This window comes from Syngnathus typhle, linkage group LG7, assembly GCF_033458585.1.
Source record: "Syngnathus typhle isolate RoL2023-S1 ecotype Sweden linkage group LG7, RoL_Styp_1.0, whole genome shotgun sequence".
Taxonomy (NCBI): domain Eukaryota; kingdom Metazoa; phylum Chordata; class Actinopteri; order Syngnathiformes; family Syngnathidae; genus Syngnathus; species Syngnathus typhle.
Genome location: NC_083744.1, coordinates 17106186 through 17131580, shown reverse-complemented (window position 1 = coordinate 17131580; position 25395 = coordinate 17106186). Strand labels below are relative to the sequence as shown.

Here is a 25395-nt window from a genome sequence, read left to right as displayed (position 1 = left end):
GTATATTTTTCTTTCCAAGTTTGATAAAGTTGTGCCGTGTTTCTTTTTTCAAAGTCGTCAGGGCAGTTAACATGTTGACCTATCATTGACCTTTAGAGAGCAGCATTGCAAAAAGTGCAGCGATGGCACGATGGAATCCATTCCAGCCACTGGAAGCTTCATATTTTTGTCACTTGTAAGTATGTAGACGAATAAGCGTTGATGTTGCACTGTTACAGTTTATCCCTTAATTGAACACACAAGATGAAGCAACACATATAGACAGACAATACACACACACACACATATGTTATAAAAATGGCTGATATGGTCTTTATACAAAATGTCATCAGTGTCATAAGGAACAAAACAAGTCTGGAATGAGTTTAGCAACCTTGGGAAAAGCAGCAGTATTTAAATGTAATGCATTTTTCTACTAAAGAGTAAACTTGTTACAGACTGGGTCTTATTTTATTCGTATTTCAAATCTCAATCTAATGATATTCTCTATTTTGATATACAGGTGGTTTGAATATTCTGTATTCGCTAATCATGTTGCTAGTACATCACAAGCTAACAAATTACCATTGTTCTTGCTTTGTTTGTTTTTTGTTTTTCTGGTGCTGTACTGTCATCAAATATTGCTGACACCTGCGCTGAATATTAATTTTTGGGGAATAATTAACCCGCATTAAATTATAACAAAACAAAGGTTCACTATGGAAATACAAAGATGGGTTGCCCCCCCTCCCCCTTTTTTTTTTTTTGCCTTTTTTTTCTCCCCTTTGGCGTGTGTCTTGTTATCGCGAGGAAGCCAAAGGAAGTGAAAAGAAATGTTATTTATTTTTTTTTATTTTTTTTTAGGTCGACGCTTCCCGAGTGCTGTAAGTAACGCTCATTGGGGCTTCTGTCCGCGAATGCAGCTCATTGATTGTATTTATTTATTTATTTATTTATTTACTTATTTATTTACATTTGCTATCCTGTTTTTTGGGCTTTTTTTTTTTTTTTTCACATTTGCGCTGCCACGACCTTGTTTCCTCGTCGACGTCGTCACTCGCTGGTCTCCCGCTTTCAGCATTTGGACAGCTCTCGCTCGTCAGCCTCTTCGTCCACATGGAGCCCTCGGTGTGATCGCGTGGAGGAGGTGGACCCCCCCTCCCCCCCAAAAAAAAAAAATCTTCACGCACCCTCCCACGATGGGACCGTCTCCCCGGACTCGGTGACGGCGTCGCCCGCTGCCGAAGCATGGTGCCCTCGCGTCGGAGGAGGAGGTCTATTTGTGGCGCTGTGTCCCCGGAAAGGCGACGCTGGTGCTCGGCGGATTTATCAGCCCACTCAAGCCAAGATCCGAGCTCCTCTCATTGTGATCTTCATCATCTGCGAGAAGGGAGATGTGCCCGTCGTCACTGCGAGGGCAAATGAGTCACGACCACTCTTCCCACTATGTAGAGCAAGGCAACGCGGGAGGTTAGTGTGTTTTTATTGGCTTCCTTTATTCCTTCCTTGCGTTGGTTGAATCGTGAAGAAGAAGAAGAAGCACACCGAGGGGCCTCCGAGCCCAATTTTTGTCGGCCTCGCTTGACATGATTGCAAATGCATCTTGATGAGGATGAGCCTTGTGCAGAAATAGACCAAGGCTCGTTGGCTGGAAACTACATTGCAGCCTTTTGACAAGCATCTCCGTAACGGAGCCCTTCTAGGAATGATTGGAAACCACGGATGAAAAAAAGGTGAAAGTTGTCTGCTTTTAATCATATCCCCCCAACAAGCCCAGTGAATCACCTTGAGGAGGAATTGCATGCAAGTGGAACTAAATTAGGAACTTAGCATTTAAAATAAATGAGACAATATAATAACCTAGAAGAAAGGTGTAGAAAATGCATTTTAGCTGTGTTCTTATGTATTAAATGTTACACATCTGGCAAAACGGTGTCCTAGTGGAGGCCTAGTTGAGTTTGCAAGGTCTCACTGTGCTTACATTGCTTTTCTGAGGCTACTTTGGTTCCCTCAAAAATGTGCATGTTAAGTTAGTGAGGACTCTAAATTGCCCATTGTTGTAAATGCTTGTTTTTCTGCTGCTTTGCAAATTCGCCCTCAGTCAGCTGGGATAGGCTCCAAGAAATAACATTGACAAGGAAATGTTATTAAGAATGACTTTCTGCCCATTTTTGTACATTGTTTAAAACTGCTGGGTTAAAAATAACCCCCGGGTGAGTTTAAAATAACCCGGTGTAGCTTACTTATTGCAAAAAAAATCAGTTGAGTCCATTTTTTGCCTTTGTATGGAAATGATAAATGCTTCTCTGTCGTTCTTTATAGTGTTGTGAAAGGTGCCAAATATGGACTGGCTGTACCAAACGTCGTAGTCTTAGCAACCATCTTGCATTTTATTGCTCAAGTTGCAAATTTAAGGTTGAGAGTCTTCCATTCAAGGCGGCTCGTCACGTAACTTGACTTGAATGGTCTTCTGTCCCGCGGCACAAGGGGGCTAGCTAGCATCCCTCGGTACTTGCTATGCAAGAGGTGTGGTGTTCCTCAGTCCCACAGATTCACAGAGCGGAGCGTATATTAAGGGAGATTTAAAATCCATTACAGTTTAGTGCTCCCTGGGAAAATAGTTCAACAGAGCATCGGCAGAGGTGAGAAGAAGAAGAAGAAGGCGCCACCGCCGCCGAGAAGCAAATGCAAAGTGTCAGATCCAAAAACTTTTACTCGTGCTGGATCCAAATATTGTACCATACTATGCTATTCATTTGTTTTCCGTCTTTTCCAAAGGGAGCCGAGCCAGGTCGCCATCGCTGTGCTGTGCCTGTGATTTCACACCGGGCCCGATTTAGCGTGACCATCCGTCGGAAGCCTTTCGACATGAGCAACCACCAGTAAGTAGCCCTCGCCGCATCTTTTTTATTCGGAGAGGCTGTGAAATCCCCAATCTCTATTGATGAACACGCCGTCTCGTGCGAAAGGGCGTCTCCGTCTCGGTCGGGTCATGATTAGCTCTGCATATTTTCCCGTGAGGGCTCGTGAACAAGGGGCAGCGGGGCCTCATCTACAGTACAACAATCATCTCCTGTCTGCTGCCGTCTCTTAGCATTCATGAGGGATGCTCACTTGTCATCTTCTCTGATTAATAATTACTCCTTGTGTGTGTGTGTGGTCCCGCAGACAAGGCCCCGCATTCTGATGACAACCGTGCAGGGAGAAGGGGAGGGGGAACCGAGTCGAGGGCTGGGGGGAGGTGAATCCAAATTGGGTTCAGTCAGCTGTGTTCTCCGGTTAAAGGCGCAGGGTGCTTGGAAGCGTCGCGATGTCACTATTGTGGCCGATCGTGCTTAAGTAGATAATCGCGGGAAGGTGATGACTGCTTGTGAGCGGGATTGGGGCAAGCCCGTCGGCCGCTCAGTGAGGCGGGCGGGTGGGCGGCTTTGGCGGCACATGGGAAACGCTTCGTGTTGACAAAGGTTTGGGGAGTTATTTTCGCACTGATTGGCTTTGACAGGATGCACCTCGCACGAGAGCAGCCCTGTTGTTGGTGGCTGGCGTGAGAGATTTTGTTAGCTTGGGAAATGCCTCTTACATTCACCATGAGATCATTTATAGATTGAGTTTAAATTTAAGGTTCTACACACACACACAAAAAAATTGGCATTTAGGGAATACAGGAGTTTTTTATGCAGAATACCTCCATTTTCATGGATTCCTGTTTGTTTCTTTGGAGAGTGAGGTACCAGTCTTTTAGACTGATACCAACTCTTGAGTAGTTGCCGATACCAAATACTAGGGGTGTAAATGGCGGGTTTTGTCACGATACGATATCATATCGATACAAACAACTACGATACGATATTTGCCGATATCTTAAAGCCTGCTGCGATTCATTCACGATATATCGCGATATAGTGCTCTACGATCCTTTTTTTTTTTTTTTTAAATAAAAAATAGAGAACAATATCCTGATTTATAACAATTCATACGCAAAATCAACAAGGTACTGCAAACTCTTTATTTAGGAAATGGCAAGAGTATTGTAGTATACAAAGTGCTTATTTTAACACTGAACTTTGATGTCGTGTTTTTTTCTTTAAATGTGCGGCGAGATTTGTGCTCCCTGAATATTTCATCACCGCATGGCAGGATTTACAAACTGCACGTGTCTTGTCGGTTGAGTCATCTTTTCTTTGGAATCCAAAGTGCTTCCAAAGAATGACTTGAAGCCTAAAGGGGAGCCAATTTCCTCGTCTTTTTGGACACTAGCCATAGCACCAGCCCAGGAGCCGCGTACTAGTTGTCGACTCCCCTTTCACGTGCCTGCTCTGCTCACAACACAACAACGCCGCGCGCACCGCTCTCGGAAAGAGGAAGCGAGCAACAATGAACCGGATTTCAAAATAGTCGCGTCTCATGTCCGAGGGCAAACACGGCGATATAAATCGATGTTTACGTTTAGCATCGATGCCAATAAATCGTAGAGCATTATATCGATTAATCGATGTGTATCGATGAATCGTTACACCCCTACCAAATACCGGTACCATTTGTACTTTTGATTCATAAATTAAAAAAATGACAATTATATATATATATATATATATATCCCCTGATCGATTTCCCCCCCCCTGAAATGAATTGCAAATTTGAATCATCTTTTTTTTTTTTTTTTTATACTTACAGAAATAGGATCTTATTGAACGTCTGTTATTTCTCAGAGTAAAAGTCGTTTTTCATGTCAGTCTATGGAGTTCACTACATTTAGAGCGCCATTGTACTGGTTAACAATAAATTGCATCGGGAGTACAGGTCAGGGCAACAATGCTGTGATCCTGCAAATAATGTACTCGGTGTCAGGAGCTGGTGTCTGAGCTACTGCCGGCGAGTGGAGCCCGTCCCCCCCCCCCCGTGTAATTGATTTGGCACATTTGTCTTGGTTTGCTGATGATATCAAGACAGTGAATTGCTGCGCTTCAAGCAGCAGCCAAGTGTCTGGATACAAACTTATTGGGTAGAGTGGCCCACTTCCAGACATCTGGCTGGAAATACGACCACTCTTAGCACTCGGTAACAATGTCTTTTTGAATCGAAAGTTAAAAGCAAAAAAAAAAGAGCATTCAAAAAACAATACGTGGATGACTTCTGTAAATGATCTTAATTGGCTCAAAAAATAATAATAATAAAGAAAAAGTTTGATCCTTGATCAAATCCACCAAAAACGCGCCGAAACTTTGACCACCTGGTCTCGACTCAAAAGTAAAAAAAAAAAAAAAAAGACACGAAAAACACCAATTAAGTTGCACTTCTCTTTGAGAAACTAATAAACCTGATGCACACTTACCAAATTGTTTACGCAGCTTTTTGGACTCTGTCCTTGTCGTGCTTACTGCTATCACACACAATTTGTCCAATCTCCTTAAAGAGAAGCCAAGTGTTGAGATGTGAAGTCGTGTCTCTTCCCCGTGCACGATGGCAAGCAGCCACTCTGCTGGGCTTCGGTCATAATGGCTGCTGGCCCGCACTCTGATTGGCCGGAAATGCGGTTTTGATGCGCTAAACGGTTTGTCTGTCATGACTGATTAGTGTCCTGGTTGCCCATGGCTTGAGGTGCCAAGTCTCTGCAAGATACTGTTTGTGTTATTTAACTGGATTTTCTTTTTTTAATAGTTGTAATAACATCTTGCTTTGCAAAGTCAAACAGCACCATTGTAGTATTTCAAATATTTTTCAAGGGAGTCCACCAAAGCGCTTCTCATCTGGAATCAGGTCAAGCAAATAGACAGAAAACTATTTTTCTGCTTACATTGACATTTAACAGGAAAGTGGTTCTGCTCAAGCTAGCACAGAAATCATCTCGGCCCGCTATTGAAGTTATTCGGGCCTCACTTGGACCACCGCCAAACCACGTCAGACCCCCGTTGTAGGGTGACTTCTCCTTGCTCCCCATTGGCTCAGCTTGTCCCATCACAAAGCCTCCCTGCGTATTTAAATTTCAAGACTCGCTTGGCAGATAAAATGACAACTGACCTTCCAAAGAACAGGTGGTGTGCAAAGACAACTCGTGTGCCGTCGAATGTCAAAAGATGAGGCTTTCGTTGCGTCCGATGGCACGAGGATATTTACGTACCTGATATAGGTTGAAATTTACGTCCCCCCCCCCCGGTTCAGTTGTCTCCTCCGCCGACTCGTAACGCTGCTCTTGCGGTGTGCTCGTACGACAGGGCCCCTCCTCAAGCTGCCTCCTCCGAGCTGGAGGTGATTTCACAGCAGGTGGAGGAGGAAAACCAGCGCGTGGCCCCGGTTCAGCTGCTGAGCTTCACCTACAGAGACTTGCCTCTGGCCGCCCTGGATGTATCTCTGGCCGGATCTCAGCTCATCTCCAACCCGGATGAAGAGGACAACCGAGAGGGGTATGTCTTAAAATGTCATATATTCACTGCAGATTTTTTTTTTTTTAATCAAAGCAATGACTCTTGAAAATAGATGCAAAGGTTCGGGCGACACTTCCAATCTCAAATCCTCCAAACAAATGATGTCACAGCCCACAGCTCAAGAGTTGCTTATGAGCTCCACTTTGATTTATTTTTTTTTTCTTTCCACTGTCGGATCAGAGATCACGCAGAAGCGGTAAATGAGCTAGATTAATCATTATAATCAGATTTCGCTCTCACTAATTTGTATGGCCAAAAGCCCCAAATGTAATCACACAATGACTGATTTTGCCACCCCAATTATGAAAATTCCAGTAATACGGTGGCCTGCTGTTGCCTTAATGTGTGCTATATCCTTAATGAGACGGGATTGGCTATAATCTATCCTGCCGTCACGCTCTCCATTACTGCTTATTGCATCCTTATCGGCACGTTTCATGTCAGAGTCCGAATTTGCATTTTGTTTATGATTGTCATTATATCAGATTCGCTTGCTGCTTCCATTTCCGCTGAGCGAGGTTTCCATTCTCAATGTCGATATGTGTCACAAAGCAGAGACGTTGGAACTGGGCCCTGTGGCGCTTCCTTTTCTATCCTTGAGGTCAGCTTTATGTTTTCTTATCGCAATGATCGCCGTGTTGTTGGCTCGGTCCAAGATACGCCTTTCCTGGGGTCAGTGTTCGTGTTGCTCCTGTCAGGAAAACCATTTTGGCGTCAAAATCTGTCAAGCAGTGGCGGCGCTAGAGGGGGGGGTCACGGGGGCACTGGCCCCACCTGAAATATGCTTGGTGCCCTGAGATAATGGACTTTTGGGTATTTTTGTTATTTTTCCGGGAATTATTTTCAACATTTTCACTTGTCCCTCACAAGAAACAGCTGATGAATTTTAGCAGCGTTTTCTGATAAATATTTAGGGTTTGTTAAAAAAAAAAAAAAAAAAAAAATTGTGGACCCCTCTAAGATAAAAAAATAAATAATAATAAAATAAAAAATACACTACTAAGTGTTAAATATGGTTGGATATTTTTCTTCAAGTATCTGTTATTGGAACTTACAGTGGGTATAAAAAGTCAACACACCCCTGTTCAAATGCAAGCTTTTTGCAATATGCGACCAAGGTTAAACATTCATTTGACATAATGGACTTTTGAGTTTTTATTTTTCCGGGAATTATTTTCAACATTTTCACTTGTCCCTCATAAGGAACATCTGATGAATCTTTAGCAGTGTTTTCTGATGAATTTTTAGGGTTTGTTAAAAAAATAATAATAATAATAATAATTGTGGACCCCTCTAAGATAAAAAAAGAAAAATACACTACCAAGTATGAAATCTGCTTGGGTATTTTTCTTCACGTATCTGTTATTGGAACTCACAGTGGGTATAAAAAGTCAACACACCCCTGTTCAAATGCAAGCTTTTTGCGATATACGACCAAGGTTAAACATTAATTTGAACTGCAACCGTGCCTCTAGTTTGCGTAGAGGAGAACCGTCAATATGATATCGGATTACCCGTGAGCATTTCAGATTGGCATTTCTGATTACTAGAACAAAGTCTTGCGCACTTTCACATGCACACTGAGTGGAAAAAGTCGGTCACCAGTTTTGGCAGCTTCAGTGACGCATGCATTGCATCATAGGAATGACGCAGGCGCTTTCTTCACACAATGCGAGTGTAATAATGTGTATGGGATTTCCATGACGCAATGTTTTCTGCTGTGATTTAAATTCCACACATGCTTCTGGGTCCAATGGGTGAAAGAAAAGGACACTTTTTGTTTTTTTGGTCACGTGAGGGAAAATTCATCCAAATGAAACACTCCCATGTTGCTGAATGTGTTATTATTATGCTTTTGATTGGTTAAGAGTGGAAAAGCACTTTCAGTCTTGCGCAGCAGCTTCATCGGGAGATGTGGGCAACGAACGGTGTGGGTGGTGGATGTTCTTGCCGACCACATGGGGCACAAGCGGTACTTGCGGATTCTGTGCAGTGGTGAGCTGGATGGGATTATTAATAGAATTTGGCTGCATGGAGGCTCAAGATGTGATTTCACACAATGATTGTCTTGATTAATGTCAAGCAAGATTGCGTAATCTGAATACCCGGATAGTGATCATTATAATAGGAGTAAATAAGGCCGTAATAGGAGTTATAAACTATTATTGAGTGTGCGGTGTTTCTAAAGTTTACACACCCTTGTTCAAATGCCTTTTTTTTGGTGATGAAACAAGACCAAGATAAATGATTTCCAAACTTTTTATTGGTAAGCGGCCGCTTGTCCTGAGTTTTCAGCAGTCACATCTCAGCTGGCTGCCCACAGCCGCAACAGCAGCATATGTTGTTGATCTCCAGGGGTCAGATGGAGAGGTGTGAAGCACACAGCAATGACAGGGGTCATAGGGGTCAAACTGCCACTTTGACTGGAGGAGAAAACGATTGGAGAGCAGATAAAAGAATGCGAGCAAACAACCTTCACGCATATTTTGTTTTCTTTTGTTCATTCACATCACTACCAGCGGCTCCAAATTATCTTTAGATCATCTTAACAAAACAAAGCGAAAACCGAACAATCGGGGACACTCATTGTGATCCTTTTTCACTCCGGTCCTGTTGGTGGCAGTATTGTACATTTGAAATGATAAACAGACTGCCTTTTTTAGTTGTTGAAATAAATTCCCCTTCAATCACCTTATTTGATTATTTATTCACTTATTTAATCCTTTTCTATTTATTTATTTACGTATACTTTGCGTATGAAGACTGCAGGCAATAGTAGTGCGACTCATGGCCGCAATGCTATTTTCTTTTTCTTTTTTTATTTGCACTAAGCACCGTACCCGCTGCTGTGTTGATCGATGCCCGAAAAGAGAGTAGGACGTCGTTCTTCCTATTTCTCCCCCACCAGCACCACCTTGACTCTATCTCCAACACTCAGAGGAACAATCCTCTTCATCAAGCTGTCCCTCCCGCTTGGCCCCATGTGCGACACAATAGATGACATTTGAGAGTGCCGGGTTCGAGGGTTTGTTAATATTCACAGACATGCAAAGTGCCAGATTGCTTTAGGCTGAGAGCGAGGAGCGATGGAGTGTCCGGGCGAAAAGCTATTTATCAAGGACAGCTTGTTTGCCGCTACACGCATGCAGCCCGATCCATCTTCATTTGCTCGGAACCTCTGGCCCATTTCTCTGCAGACCAGACCAGTGCTGCCGTGTCAGTTCTCAGTGGAGGATCTGTGGAGAGCCGAGGGATAATTCTGCAAACTCTTGTTGGAAGTGCAGGGAAGCCAGAGAAAAGTCGGAGGAAAAAAAATGCTCAAAGCTGCGCCCTAATGTTTCGCCCCTGAGTACACGTCTGGATCTCGTCTTGCTGGTCCCCAATTAGTGCAGTAATCCATATGTTAACAGTATTCATCAGCATGAATAAATAACAAAGTGTCGGCCATGCAGAAAAGTGTCGCTCGTTTGCTCGCCGCCTCCCGGTGATGAATCACTTTGCGGGAAAATCTAATTGTCTGCGCCCCGGCGTGCCGCGCTCCTTTGCTGACCTACGTGGCTCTGTTGTAAATGCGCAATCAAGACATTCATCAGGAGTTCCGATCGATCATTTAGAGGCCTGCCAGACCTGCGCAACTCGGTCCTGATTATTGTGTGAAGGCGAAGGCCTTCACACATATGTTATTCTACACCATTCTCTATTATTATTATTATTGTGTGAAGGCGAAGGCCTTCACACATATGTTATTCTACACCATTCTCTATTATTATTATTATTATTATTATTATTCTTCTATTTTATTCTCCACACTTTTTTGACACGTTTCATCTTCCACATAATTCATCCGATTCACTCCATTCCACTTTTCACGTATTCCAAATATTCACGACATGAGCGCTTATATTTTTCTCGTTCCGAAAATTTTCCGATTCCGCAAAATTCCCAAAATTCCGACAAATTTTTCCCCATTCATTCTTAATGGCACATTCGACATTTCACATTTACGTCGTTCCAATTTGAAATTCACATCATTCAGCACATTCTAATCACATTCGGAAGGATTCTCAACATTCCCAAAATTCCCAAATTCGAAAATTTCTCGTTTTCACGTTCAAAATTCCGACAAATTTTCACAAAATTTCGTTTTTCACCTCTAACTTCTACATTTTTCAACCGATTCAACTCGTTCCAACTTTCAACTGTTCATCTTTTGCCTACCTATTCCACAACGTCCCACTTACCAAAAACTTCACATCTTTTATTTTGAAATTCAACCAAAATTCTCTAAAATTTCATTTTTCTACTCTAATTTCTACATTTTTCAACCGATTCAACCCATTCCAACTTTCAACTGTTCATCATTTTTCTACCTATTCCACAACTTCCCACTTACCAAAAGCTTCACATCTTTTATTTTGAAATTCACACCCAATTCCTTTTCCCTTCTCATTTCTACATTTTTCAACCGATTCAACCCATTCCAACTTTCAACTGTTCATCATTTTTCTACCTATTCCACAACTTTCCACTTACCAAAAACTTCACATCTTTTATTTTGAAATTCACACCCAATTTCCTTTTCCCTTCTCATTTCTACATTTTTCAACCGATTCAACCCATTCCAACTTTCAACTGTTCATCATTTTTCTACCGATTCCACAACTTCCCACTTACCAAAAGCTTCACATCTTTTATTTTGAAATTCACACCCAATTCCTTTTCCCTTCTCATTTCTACATTTTTCAACCGATTCAACCCATTCCAACTTTCAACTGTTCATCATTTTTCTACCTATTCCACAACTTCCCACTTACCAAAAACTTCACATCTTTTATTTTGAAATTCACACCCAATTCTCCAATATTTCCTTTTCTCCTTCTCATTTCTACATTTTTCAACCGATTCAACCCATTCCAACTTTCAACTGTTCATCATTTTTCTACCTATTCCACAACTTCCCACGTCCCAAAAACTTAACATCTTTTATTTTGAAATTCCCACCCAATTCCTTTTTCCCTTCTCATTTCTACATTTTTCAACCGATTCAACCCATTCCAACTTTCAACTGTTCATCATTTTTCTACCTATTCCACAACTTCCCACTTACCAAAAACTTCACATCTTTTATTTTGAAATTCACACCCAATTCCTTTTTCCCTTCTCATTTCTACATTTTTCAACCGATTCTTCTCATTTCTACATTTTTCAACCGATTCAACCCATTCCAACTTTCAACTGTTCATCATTTTTCTACCTATTCCACAACTTCCCACGTCCCAAAAACTTCACATCTTTTATTTTGAAATTCCCACCCAATTCCTTTTTCCCTTCTCATTTCTACATTTTTCAACCGATTCAACCCATTCCAACTTTCAACTGTTCATCATTTTTCTACCTATTCCACAACTTCCCACTTACCAAAAACTTCACATCTTTTATTTTGAAATTCACACCCAATTCCTTTTTCCCTTCTCATTTCTACATTTTTCAACCGATTCAACCCATTCCAAATGTATTCACTTAATTCACCTTATTCTTCCCACATTCACTCCCATTCACCCCCACTTCCACTATGCTTACACAATTCAACCCTTGACCCCCAATTCCAGTGTGGCGGCCATCTTGGATGACCCTGAAGTGCCACCAATGAACCCAGAATGAACCGGAAGTGCCCCAAATCAAACCGAAAGTGACCCCAAATAGACCGGAAGTGACCTCAGGTAAACCGGAAGTGACCCCAAATCAAACCGGAAGTGACCCCAAATGTACCGGAAGTGACCTTTTTAGACCGGAAATGACCCCTAATAAACCGGAAGTGACCTCAGACGAACCGGAAGTGACCCAAATTAAACCGGAAGTGACCCAAATAAACCGGAAGTGACCCCAAATAGACCGGAAGTGACCCCAAATAGACCGGAAGTGACCTCTGGTAAACCGGAAGTGACCCCAAATCAAACCGGAAGTGACCCTAAATGAACCGGAAGTGACCTTTTTAGACCGGAAGTGACCCCAAATAAACCGGAAGTGACCTCAGCTAAACCGGAAGTGACCTATATTAAACCGGAAGTGTCCCAAATAAACCGGAAGTGACCCAAATTAGACCGGAAATGACCCGAAGCAAGCCGTAAGTGACCTTATTTTAACACTAAGTGCCCCAAATAGCTACATTTGCGCTAACGTCTTCGTTTTTTGTCCGATTTAACCCGTTTCAACATTTTTACCCCAAAAGTGAACCTCCTGAGGCTGTTTTTTTTTGTTTTGTTCGGAATTTAGAAAGATTTTGGCGCAATTGCTTTTTTTTATTTTCCCATTCATTCTCTATGGGGATTCAACATTTGCTCTAACTTCTACATTTTTTAACTGATTCAACCCGTTCCAACTTTCAACTGTACATCTTTTGCCTACCTATTCCACAACTTCCCACTTACCAAAAATTCGAAATTTGAAATTCAACCAAATTCTCCAAAATTTTGTTTTTTTACTCTAATTTCTACATTTTTCAACCCATTCCAACTTTCAACTGTTCATCTTTTGCCTACCTATTCCACAACTTCCCACTTACCAAATATTCCAAACTTTCCATTTTGAAATTCACCACAAATTCTCCAAATATTCTACATTTCTCAAGTAATTCAACACGTTTCAACATCGTTCGGCAGCATTCCCCGAAAAAGTTATTCATACATTTCGCCTTCACACGCAATTTCTCCAGAAATTGCAAAATTCTAGTTATTATTATTATTCTTCTATTTTATTCTCCACACTTTTTTGACACGTTTCATCTTCCACATAATTCATCCGATTCACTCCATTCCACTTTTCACGTATTCCAAATATTCACGACATGAGCGCTTATATTTTTCTCGTTCCGAAAATTTTCCGATTCCGCAAAATTCCCAAAATTCCGACAAATTTTTCCCCATTCATTCTTAATGGCACATTCGACATTTCACATTTACGTCGTTCCAATTTGAAATTCACATCATTCAGCACATTCTAATCACATTCGGAAGGATTCTCAACATTCCCAAAATTCCCAAATTCGAAAATTTCTCGTTTTCACGTTCAAAATTCCGACAAATTTTCACAAAATTTCGTTTTTCACCTCTAACTTCTACATTTTTCAACCGATTCAACTCGTTCCAACTTTCAACTGTTCATCTTTTGCCTACCTATTCCACAACGTCCCACTTACCAAAAACTTCACATCTTTTATTTTGAAATTCAACCAAAATTCTCTAAAATTTCATTTTTCTACTCTAATTTCTACATTTTTCAACCGATTCAACCCATTCCAACTTTCAACTGTTCATCATTTTTCTACCTATTCCACAACTTCCCACTTACCAAAAGCTTCACATCTTTTATTTTGAAATTCACACCCAATTCCTTTTCCCTTCTCATTTCTACATTTTTCAACCGATTCAACCCATTCCAACTTTCAACTGTTCATCATTTTTCTACCTATTCCACAACTTTCCACTTACCAAAAACTTCACATCTTTTATTTTGAAATTCACACCCAATTTCCTTTTCCCTTCTCATTTCTACATTTTTCAACCGATTCAACCCATTCCAACTTTCAACTGTTCATCATTTTTCTACCGATTCCACAACTTCCCACTTACCAAAAGCTTCACATCTTTTATTTTGAAATTCACACCCAATTCCTTTTCCCTTCTCATTTCTACATTTTTCAACCGATTCAACCCATTCCAACTTTCAACTGTTCATCATTTTTCTACCTATTCCACAACTTCCCACTTACCAAAAACTTCACATCTTTTATTTTGAAATTCACACCCAATTCTCCAATATTTCCTTTTCTCCTTCTCATTTCTACATTTTTCAACCGATTCAACCCATTCCAACTTTCAACTGTTCATCATTTTTCTACCTATTCCACAACTTCCCACGTCCCAAAAACTTAACATCTTTTATTTTGAAATTCCCACCCAATTCCTTTTTCCCTTCTCATTTCTACATTTTTCAACCGATTCAACCCATTCCAACTTTCAACTGTTCATCATTTTTCTACCTATTCCACAACTTCCCACTTACCAAAAACTTCACATCTTTTATTTTGAAATTCACACCCAATTCCTTTTTCCCTTCTCATTTCTACATTTTTCAACCGATTCTTCTCATTTCTACATTTTTCAACCGATTCAACCCATTCCAACTTTCAACTGTTCATCATTTTTCTACCTATTCCACAACTTCCCACGTCCCAAAAACTTCACATCTTTTATTTTGAAATTCCCACCCAATTCCTTTTTCCCTTCTCATTTCTACATTTTTCAACCGATTCAACCCATTCCAACTTTCAACTGTTCATCATTTTTCTACCTATTCCACAACTTCCCACTTACCAAAAACTTCACATCTTTTATTTTGAAATTCACACCCAATTCCTTTTTCCCTTCTCATTTCTACATTTTTCAACCGATTCAACCCATTCCAAATTTATTCACTTAATTCACCTTATTCTTCCCACATTCACTCCCATTCACCCCCACTTCCACTATGCTTACACAATTCAACCCTTGACCCCCAATTCCAGTGTGGCGGCCATCTTGGATGACCCTGAAGTGCCACCAATGAACCCAGAATGAACCGGAAGTGCCCAAAATCAAACCGAAAGTGACCCCAAATAGACCGGAAGTGACCTCAGGTAAACCGGAAGTGACCCCAAATCAAACCGGAAGTGACCCCAAATGTACAGGAAGTGACCTTTTTAGACCGGAAATGACCCCTAATAAACCGGAAGTGACCTCAGACGAACCGGAAGTGACCCAAATTAAACCGGAAGTGACCCAAATAAACCGGAAGTGACGCCAAATAGACCGGAAGTTACCCCAAATAGACCGGAAGTGACCTCTGGTAAACCGGAAGTGACCCCAAATCAAACCGGAAGTGACCCCAAATGAACCGGAAGTGACCTTTTTAGACCAGAAATGACCCCAAATAAACCGGAAGTGACCTCAGCTAAACCGGAAGTGACCTGTTTTAAACCGGAAGTGACCCAAATAAACCGGAAGTGACCCAAACTAGACCGGAAGTGACCCGAATCAAGCCGGAAGTGACCTTATTTCAACACTAAGTGCCCCAAATAGCTACATTTGCGCTAACGTCTTCGTTTTTTGTCCGATTTAACCCGTTTCAACATTTTTACCCCAAAAGTGAACCTCCTGAGGCCGTTTTTTTTGGTTTTGTTCCAAATTTAGAAAGATTTTGGCGCAATTGCTTTTTTTTATTTTCCCATTCATTCTCTATGGGGATTCAACATTTGCTCTAACTTCTACATTTTTTAACTGATTCAACCCGTTCCAACTTTCAACTGTTCATCTTTTGCCTACCTATTCCACAACTTCCCACTTACCAACAATTCCAAATTTAAAATTCAACCAAATTCTCCAAAATTTCCTTTTTCTACTCTAACTTCTACATTTTTCTACCGATTCAACCCATTCCAACTTTCAACTGTTCATCTTTTGCCTACCTATTCCACAACTTCCCACTTACCAAATATTCCAAACTTTCAATTTTGAAATTCACCACAAATTCTCCAAATATTCTACATTTCTCAAGTAATTCAACACGTTTCAACATCGTTCGGCAGCATTCCCCGAAAAAGTTATTCATACATTTCGCCTTCACACGCAATTTCTCCAGAAATTGCAAAATTCTAGTTATTTGTATTATTTAGCCTTGGTTTTTGCCCACGTGTGTAACAATCAATAACTCCGGTGAGTTGATAGAGTGCTCCCTACTTATTAGCGCTTAATGAAACACACAGCAAGCCGACTTGAAGATGGTTCAATGGAACCCATGCGTCAGAGGACATGTGAGTGAAAGTTACCGATCTGCGGCTCCTTCCCATCACTCCGCCTGAGGTCTTTATTCCATCTGGACGTTCTCCCGCAGCTGACGCGACATCACGTCCATCTCGGCCCGCTATTGATCGCCCTCATGATCTAATCCCCTCGCTTTGCCCTCCTGTCAGCTCACCTTACACCCCCCTTCCCCGTTGATGTCTTCATGAAGCAGCAGCAGCAACCTTTCCTCTCACCGTCCTTCCAGCATTACCTCAGTATTTCATCCGAACCCGCCGTGACCCTGAGAGCCGCTCAAGTGACCCCCCCAAACTGCCTTTACCAGAGATTCGGCCTCACTGACTCATGAATACTTCAGGTACTCTGGTTCGAAGTGATTTCCCTGGAATTAAGTTTTGGGAGCTGGGAGTGATCCGTCATGGCCATGGTCCCAGCTTTCAGGCGGCGTTTCTTTACAGCTTTATGAAATTAATACATTTCCTGCCTGGGTTGAGTGAGAACGTCAGAATGAATTATTGTTCCATTCCGGAGAGTGTGAATTACATTGCACGCCATTTTGTCGCGCTCCTTTCATCTTCTTCACTAATGCTCCATAAATGTCTCATGGAGACATGAATTTTTTTTTTCTTGTGCTCCTCCATAGCACGCCAAAATTGTATATTGATCCTTCTTAAAAAAAAAAAAAATTGGTGAACTCGAATGTTGCTTCAAGATGGCCGCCTATACCATTAGCAAAGCAAGCTGGTGGGATATTTGTCTTTTTTATTTTTTTAGTTAGTTGTTGTAGTTATTTGTAGGTGATGACTTGTTGAAACTTGCAGGATGATTAAGGTAAACATCCCTCTGAATATTTGTTTCTGTTAATAATAATGTTCTTTGAATGTTGTCATCGCCTCGCCCGTCAGAACCAAACATGGCGGCCATTCTCCTCCATTCATCTGTCTTCCCCCTTCCAGGTCCAACTGGCTGAAGCCGTGCTGCGGGGGCCGGGCGGCTCTGTGGCAAGTGTGCCTGGCGTCGGCCGGCTTCAACTGCGTCCTGGTGGCTTGCGTGGTTCTGGCGGTGCTACTGCTGACTCTGGAGCTACTCGTCGACACTAAACTGCTGCAGTGTGAGTAGACAGATGCCATTTTAGGAGTCCAGCTGTTGCTTTTAATTGACGAGCGTCCGCGCTTGTCTGCACCCGGAAACACCGTGTAGCATGTCACCACTGTGGCCACTGTGCAGTGAACAAGCTGCTAACTTTTCTGCCAAGTCATCAGTGCGATGTTTAAAGTCAGTCATTACATCGTTTGTCATTTATCGAGTCACCGCTGAACTACAACTGCTGCACTAAAGCGTACAAGGCGAGTATATTTGCTATACAGTGCTTTAAATCAGGGGTCACCAAACTACGGCCCGCGGGCCGGATACGGCCCACGGGACCGTTTAATCCGGCCCGCCAACCCTGAACAAATTGTATTATTAAACTTTTTTTTTTTTTTTTTGCTCATTTTGCCTGCAATGACTGCGTTTGCCCAGTAGATGGGGAAGCGCTCGCCTGCGCATTTACTACCGGAAGCCGTGTCAGAAAGCTCGGTGCACACTCACAAGTGCGTGTACGTACGGACATGGCGCACTCGCGCTCTATTTGTATCAGTCCCGAATTTAGAGCGTGGGCTGTGACGACAGCATTCTTGTAATTTGCGCGCTGAGCTTTCAGATGCAGTTTTGCGCTAAAGCCACCCACAAACCTTCCCCTGGAATCCTTCCATTAAAATGAGTGGCCCGAAGAAAAGAAGTGAGTGCCGAATGTTAAAAAAGAGTGGCCAATTTGGCTCGACGTACGCGACGTGACGTTCAGCCACATGAACGTCAACATCTACCCGTCAAAGATCGAGGTAAACGGACCAACACCTCGGATCTCGCCTAAGAATTGCCACAACAAATTTTACTCCAGACTATGACGCACTAGCAAACTTTAACAAAAAAGACAGCGGTGTCGACAAGCCTACTGGAACCTACAAAAGGATTATAAGGAAGGAACACAAGAACTTTAAGAGACTGCTCATATGTGTCAGAGAGGTTCTGCTCTGACAACTGAGCTGAACTTTTATCTGTTAAGATTGTGCATGGCACAACAGAAAGTTAATGTTCCATGGTTTTCTTTCTATGAAGAACCCAGAGAGAGTTATTTAGTTATTATTTATTTCCTGTTTTTTCTGTGAAGAACTCAGAGAGGGTTATTTAGTTATTATTTATTTCATTAATACGTAGTGTTATTTGTTTCCTGACTTTTTTTCTGTATAGAACCTGGAAAGGGTTATTAAATAACCGTTATTTGGTTATGTGTGGCTTTCTGGAAAACAATAAAATTTTTAAGCTCCCCTACGATCGTCACACTTTTTCTGTTACAAACTGACACCGGCCCGCCATCAGAGAAGGGAAAGGTTATGTGGCCCTCACAGGAAAAAGTTTGGGGACCCCTGCTTTAAATGAATGGAAACACCTTTAAAAAGATCCAAATCTTCCACCTAAAAACGATCAAATAGATCGGAATATGGTTTTTGATCGGGAGAATCATCCTTCATAATATTGTACTTCTCTAACAGTCGCCATTAGTGCTTCTGTATCTGTTGCTCCTAAAATTACCTCGTGACTATTGATGCTAATTGTTAGCACGTCTAAGACGTTTTCCATTATCTGTTAGCATTAAGCTATTAGGAATGTTCTCAAGTCACTTTTTTTGTCTTATGTTTATATGGACATATATGGACATTTGTAAATGTTTTTGAAGGGAAGTACTACAGATAACATGATTAATACTTGGAAATAGGGGTGTAAATCGCGGGTTTTGTCACGATACGATATAATATCGATATAAAGAACGACGATACGATATTTGCCGATATCTTAAAGCCTGCTGCGATTCATTCACGATATATCGCGATATAGTGCTCTACGATCTTTTTTTTTTTTTTTTTTTTTTAATAAAAAATAGAGAACAATATCCTGATTTATAACAATTCATACGCAAAATCAACAAGGTACTGCAAACTCTTTATTTAGGAAATTACGAGAGTATTGTAGTATACAAATTGCTTACTTTAACACTGAACTTTGATGTCGTGTTTTTTCTTTAAATGTGCGGCGAGATTTGTGCTCCCTGAATATTTCATCACCGCATGGCAGGATTTACAAACTGCACGTGTCTTGTCGGTTGAGCCATCTTTTCTTTGGAATCCAAAGTGCTTCCAAACGAATGACTTGAAGCCTAAAGGTGAGCCAATTTCCTCGTCTTTTTGGACACTAGCCATAGCACCAGCCCAGGAGCCGCGTACTAGTTGTCGCCTCCCCTTTCACGTGCGTGCTCTGCTCACAACACAACGCCGCGCACTGCTCCCTGCTCCCGAAAAGAGGAAGCAAGCAACAATGAACTGGATTTCAAAATAAAGTCGCGTCTAATGTCCGAGGTCAAACACGGCGATATAAATCGATGTTTACCTTTAGCATCGATGCCAATAAATCGTAGAGCATTATACCGATTAATCGATGTGTATCGATGTATCGTTACACCCCTACTTGGAAAACGTCCACAAAGACCAAAGGAAGTCTTGTCTTATGTCTTATTCATCCATGCATGTCCCTTATCTTTTAACTTTTAATGAGATGAGTGGTCCCACGTTGTTCAACATGATCCCAGGTGGGAAAGGATCGCTATGATGTAATACGACAAATTTTATTTACACAATTTTAAATTCTTGTATGAGCGGTCTGATTATGTATTGCTGGTACACTAGTTCACCTTCTCTGTCCTGACCTTAGGCATGAGATCAATCATGGTCCGCGCAAGCTAACAGCCCCATTAGCATTCGGCTGTTGATACACGTTGCCAAGGGGCGTGACCCACGACAAGCCGACGTCACCTTCATCCGCGTCATCCGTCCTGGCGAAGACGCTCTCGTTCATCATGAGCGAGCGCAAGGTCACATGACATGCGGCCAATGTCAATGTGTTTAATGGCAGCCGATGTACATTTTATTAGCGCAATAAATACACTCGTGTGTTCTTTGCTGGACCCGGATCATCCGTCTGTGTCACGTGAGTCAGTTGTGTTTCTTCTTTCCTGCAGTTAACAATGCATCCCAGTTTGCTGGCGTCATCCACTGGATCAGCCTGGCTATCCTGTCTGTGTTCTTCACCGAGGTCAGTTCCTAGCTCTGCTCGCCATCATTCCATATATTTTTTTTTAATTATTAGGCTGATTTAGTCCAAATTTTACTCTGCCGAATCAGCATCGGGCTCAAAGAAATCCATATTGGATGGGCGTTAAATGCAACTTAATCTGCGAATTTAAAAGTATCGAGCCCACACTGGAAAGAAAATTTTACAAAATGTTTTTTTTTTTTGGATCATTTATAAGACTCCAAATATATTATGCGTTAAGATTAGGACAATTTAAATGAGATTCAAAGTGAGACTGTCACAGAAGTGTGATGCAGATACCTCAACAACTGTGCTGCCCACAATCCAGAAAGTGTATTTTTTCTTCTGGCTCCACCTAAGCACAGGGCTTGAAGTATTGATCACTGCTTCCTTCACAGCCAGGGACGTTTTTCTTCCTCTGACTTGACGAGCCCGCTGCTAACATTTCAATTCATTAGCGGCTTAGCCGCAAGGAACGAGCCCATGCGCACAGCAGCAGTAAATGCACCATCTCGCTCCTTTATTGGGACTTACGAGGCCGACCGAATGCACTGCTCCCGGCGTCCGCCATCCCGCAGTGGTTTAGTGAGGCTCTCCTTGTCGTCTCGCATCTTAGCGACAGTGTCACCTTCTCTCTGTCTCCATCCTCCAGACCGTTTTCAGGATCGTGGTCCTAGGGATATGGGATTACATCGAGAACAAAGTGGAGGTAAGCTCCCGTGGGTGCTATTAGTCCCGCCTCGAGGGCTCCTTTCACTGCAGTGTCATTGCCTCAATGTCACCGCTCAGAGAGTCTTTCTTCTTTTGTTTTTCGCCTCAGGTGTTCGACGGAGCCATCATCGTCCTTTCGCTGGCCCCTATGGTGGCCTCCACCGTGGCCAACGGCCCCAGCAGCCCCTGGGACGCCATTGGTCTCATCATCACGCTGCGCATCTGGAGGGTCAAAAGGGTCATTGACGGTAAGGCTGACGTGTGTGTGTGTGTGTGTGTGTGTGTGTGTGTGTGTGTGTGTGTGTGTGTGTGTGTATTTGTGTCGCAAGTTTTCAAGTGTTCAAAAATTGCAAGATAAACCAGCGTGTTGCAGCAGCCCAGCGAACCACTGTGTTATGTGGCGGCCATGTTGGCAGGGGCAACGTTCCCATTAATAATACATTGACATAGAAAATAAGTCAAAATTTGCTTATTTATTAAGCAATTTTAATTAGTTGTTGTTGATGATACCAAAGCGTGTGCCATCAATTGACTTATTTAGCACTTTTACAGCTCAAAGCCGTCCGTGCGAGCATGCGCGCGCCCCTTTCGAGCTTGTTGCCTCAATTGTCCCTTTCCTTGTTATTTTATTTATTTAACATGACTTATGGTATTATGCTGTCCTAATGAATGTGTTTTTGTTCCGCTGAGGCAGTCGCTAAGGGCAAACTGGTAAACCAATTACGGAGAGCAGAACACACTATTTGTTGGAAGTCATTGTTGGTTTAACAGCCTTGCTCCCCCTCGTGGTTTTCCAATTAGCTGCACAATGTTCGTTGTGCTGATGGCGGGTGAGCGCCACTCAACACATTCCAGTTCATTTCAAATTGGGGTGGGCAGCTTTGAAGCTGAACGGACAAATATTTTCCTTGTTTTTATATACCTGAATCTTTACAACAAACCGATTGTTTAGAAATGAAAATAAATCTATTGACATAATGGAATCTTGACGAATGGCACGTATTTCTGTCGCGTCTTGTCTCAGCCTACGTGCTGCAGGTGAAGGTTGAGATGGAGCTGGAGATCCAGCAGTGCGAGAAAGCAAAGGCAGTGAGAGAGGAGCAGCTCGACCGCCTCACTCAGATCTGTCAAGAGCAGGCGGTAAGTGCTGGCAACAAGACTCAACTAGTAATGCCGCTTTGTCACCGCTAGAGGGCAATAAAGCACTGTGAAAAGGAAAACAATGTTCCATAATGGTGACATTTTTTCGCAGATTTCAACAAGTAGATGAAAGGCGGTCTAGTAAATAGATGGAGGGCATTTTATTTATTTATTCTACACATTTTATGTGTAAGTCAAATGTTTCTGTAACTAACCATACACTCTTTGTGGGCTCTTCTGTAGGCTTCATGATTCTGATTCTTTTTGGATTTGTGCCTTGTGCAATACAGACTTGTCCACTTTCTATCTGCGTGAAGATATGAACTCAACACTCCTTTTCTCTCCCTTCAGTTTGAAATCCGGCAGCTGAGGGCCCACCTGGCCCAGCAGGACCTGGATCTGGTGGCCGAGCGGGAAGCAGCCATGCAGATCCACCATATGTGGGCTAAACCCAGCAGCAGTTTCCATGAGGTGGACGGACTGGCCCCCGGGGCCTCCGATCATCACAGGCCGGCCAAAGTCAGAGAGCCCGGCGGGCCCTCAGGTAACCGTCTGGAATAGGCGACTCCTTTGTCCCCTTTGGCTATCAGATAGCCGCAGAGCACAAGGCAACGTTCACATGATGTTTTCAGCGCTAAGTTGCGGCCTGGGTGCCTTGAGACCTGCCCGACAAATGATTGCTGATGCACGGACAAGTGAACCTGAAAGTGAAGGTTGAAGATCTGTGATTTTTATTTGCTTCTTCAGATTCCCATTGAATTTGTAACAAAAGGACCGAGTGCCTTTATGGTTACTAAAAGCCTAAGAAATACTAGCAGGAAGCAGCAAAACACAACACTGTCGCTTTCTTCTGACGCATCTTCAAGTCGACATCAATATTCTAATGGCGCACCGAGATGGACCGTAAAACTGTCCAGCTGTGACAGCTCATAACTTAAGGCAAATTACGGTAACACGGCCCATGTCAAGGTCTGCAAACATTGATCGTGCGGTATTTTTTGTTGTTGCTATGCTATGTCTAAAGCACCACTGTGAATTCTGAAGCGTCACGCTTTCCTCCACTCTTCAGATCACCACGGCCAGGATGACATGAACAACTACATCAGTCAGTATTACAGCGAGCCGAGCAGTGGTGAGAATCCGCCGCATCCTTGTTCACTCCGGCGTGCCGCTATCCGTGTAGTGGATCATTGTGGATCATCTCCTGCAGATATGGGCATCCCCGACCCGGCCGCTCGCATCATCACCACGGCGGCTATCGACGTCCACTTGCCCAACAACCCCAGCCAGCTCCCTCCGTCCTTGGTGAGCGCCGACGGCGCGGCCGGCGGCCGACTGCGGCGCACCAACAGCTCGGCCAGCGAAGCCTCGGCCACGACGGCGTCGCGCATCAGCAGCCGCACGGCGGGATCGTCGGCCGACTGCAGCTCCACCGTGCGCGAGGCGTCCACGTCCACCGACTACAGCGACCAGCGCTGCTACCCGCCGCCCTACAGCAGCCCCCTGGCCCCTCAGCCCAGGGGAAGTCCCAGCGCCGTGGTGCAGGAGCTGCTCTCCTCTCTGTCCGAGGACTCCTGTCTGAGCCAGAAGGGCCTGGACCCCGTCAACCTGAAACCGCCCAGTCCTACCGGTTCCACCAAAAACAGCCCCGAGCTGGAGAACAGGGTAAACATCTACAACAAGAGGAACCAGGAGAGCCGACTCAGCTCGCACGCCAAACCGCTCATCCAGCTGCAAAGAACTGAAGCTTTCCTGGAGGAGAAGTACAGGATGATGGAGCCTGTCGACGCACCCGTCCATCATCTGTCGGGAACCTAAAGTGATGGAAGAGAGCAGGAACGGGGACCTCAGTCAATGCTCCAGTCCATCATCTGCCTTGGACGTAACGTGGTGAAAGAGACGAGGAACAAGGTCCTCTTTTGATGCTTCAAGCCTCCATTTATCTGTCAGAGATATGATAGTGGACAAGAACACAAACCTCAAAAGATGCTTGAATCCAACATGTTTGAGACAGAAGATGGTGGAAGAGAGCAGGAACCTTCATAAATGCCTCTGCCTGTCATCTGTATGAGTCGAGGTAGTGGCAAAGAGCAAAAACAGAAACCTCAAAGATGCCATTATTTCTTCAAGACACTGAGCAGGTACAGGGAGCTCAAAAGTTGTTTGAAATCCTCATGTGTCTGAGACACGACAGAACCGGAACCTCCATTGATGGCCCAAGCCATGATCAAAGATAGTGTCAGATAGCAGGGATGAAACGATGTTCACATTCATCGTGTCTGGTACATAACACGGTAGAAAAAAAAGCAGGTACGGGAACTGTTCCCCCAAATCAGACATAAGATGGTGGCCGAGAGCAGCGACAGGAACCTTGTAAGATGTTTGAATTCATCATTTGTCTGAGAACAGGGACTGTAACCTCAAATGATTGAATCCATCACCTGAGACATCAAATGGTGAAGAGAGCAGGAACAGGAAACTTCACCTGTTTGGGACATGACATTGTAGAAGAGATCAGGAACAGGAAGACGCCCAGATCCATCATCGGTCTGATACATTTGTTTGCGGAAGAGTACAAGAACAGGTACTGTCATGGTTGTCCAAATGCCTTTGACATGGTGGTGTAAGAAAGCAAGATAAGACACTCCAAAATATTCTGAAGCAGGAACAGGAAGATGAATTGATTTCCCAGCCTATCATTTGATTTTGAAATAACGTGGATAACATGAAGCGCAAGAACTTGCTTCACTTGCAAACGTGCACTGAAAACTGTTGGAGGATCGATCACTTTTCAGGAAACAACTCTGACAATTTTATGATCATTCGAAACAAACTTGGCCATGCTGAATGGACCTAGAGCCTCTGCAAGCATGTCAGCTGTTTTACGAAAACAGCCAGAAACCAATTCGCCGCAACAACCGCAGGGTACAAGTGGAAATCCGTGTTGAGAGTTTCTAACCTTTGTCTTTCTATTTTAGCAACGTTTCTAACTGAAATTCCAAGAATGGGGTTTTAAAAAAAAAAAAAAAAAAGATTTTGCAATCTAACCAAGATCAGCTTGGTCACGGCTGAAATTTTAATATGCGCATCAATTGTATTACTGGCTTTTCAGGGTTGCGAAG

General features: G+C 43.0%; 1 protein-coding gene across 1 annotated transcript; it reads left to right on the top strand.

The window, feature by feature from the left end:
• The first annotated feature begins 38 nt into the window (after positions 1–38).
• On the top strand, positions 39–25324 carry tmem266 (transmembrane protein 266). Its single transcript, XM_061282695.1, has 12 exons — positions 39–175; positions 844–1449; positions 2758–2861; positions 6192–6380; positions 17194–17348; positions 20349–20422; positions 21075–21131; positions 21243–21381; positions 22158–22273; positions 22625–22817; positions 23343–23405; positions 23484–25324. Exons 3-12 carry the CDS (start codon positions 2848–2850, stop codon positions 24089–24091), a joined length of 1608 nt encoding a protein of 535 aa, XP_061138679.1. The 5' UTR covers positions 39–175; positions 844–1449; positions 2758–2847; the 3' UTR covers positions 24092–25324.
• Positions 25325–25395: the final 71 nt, after the last annotated feature.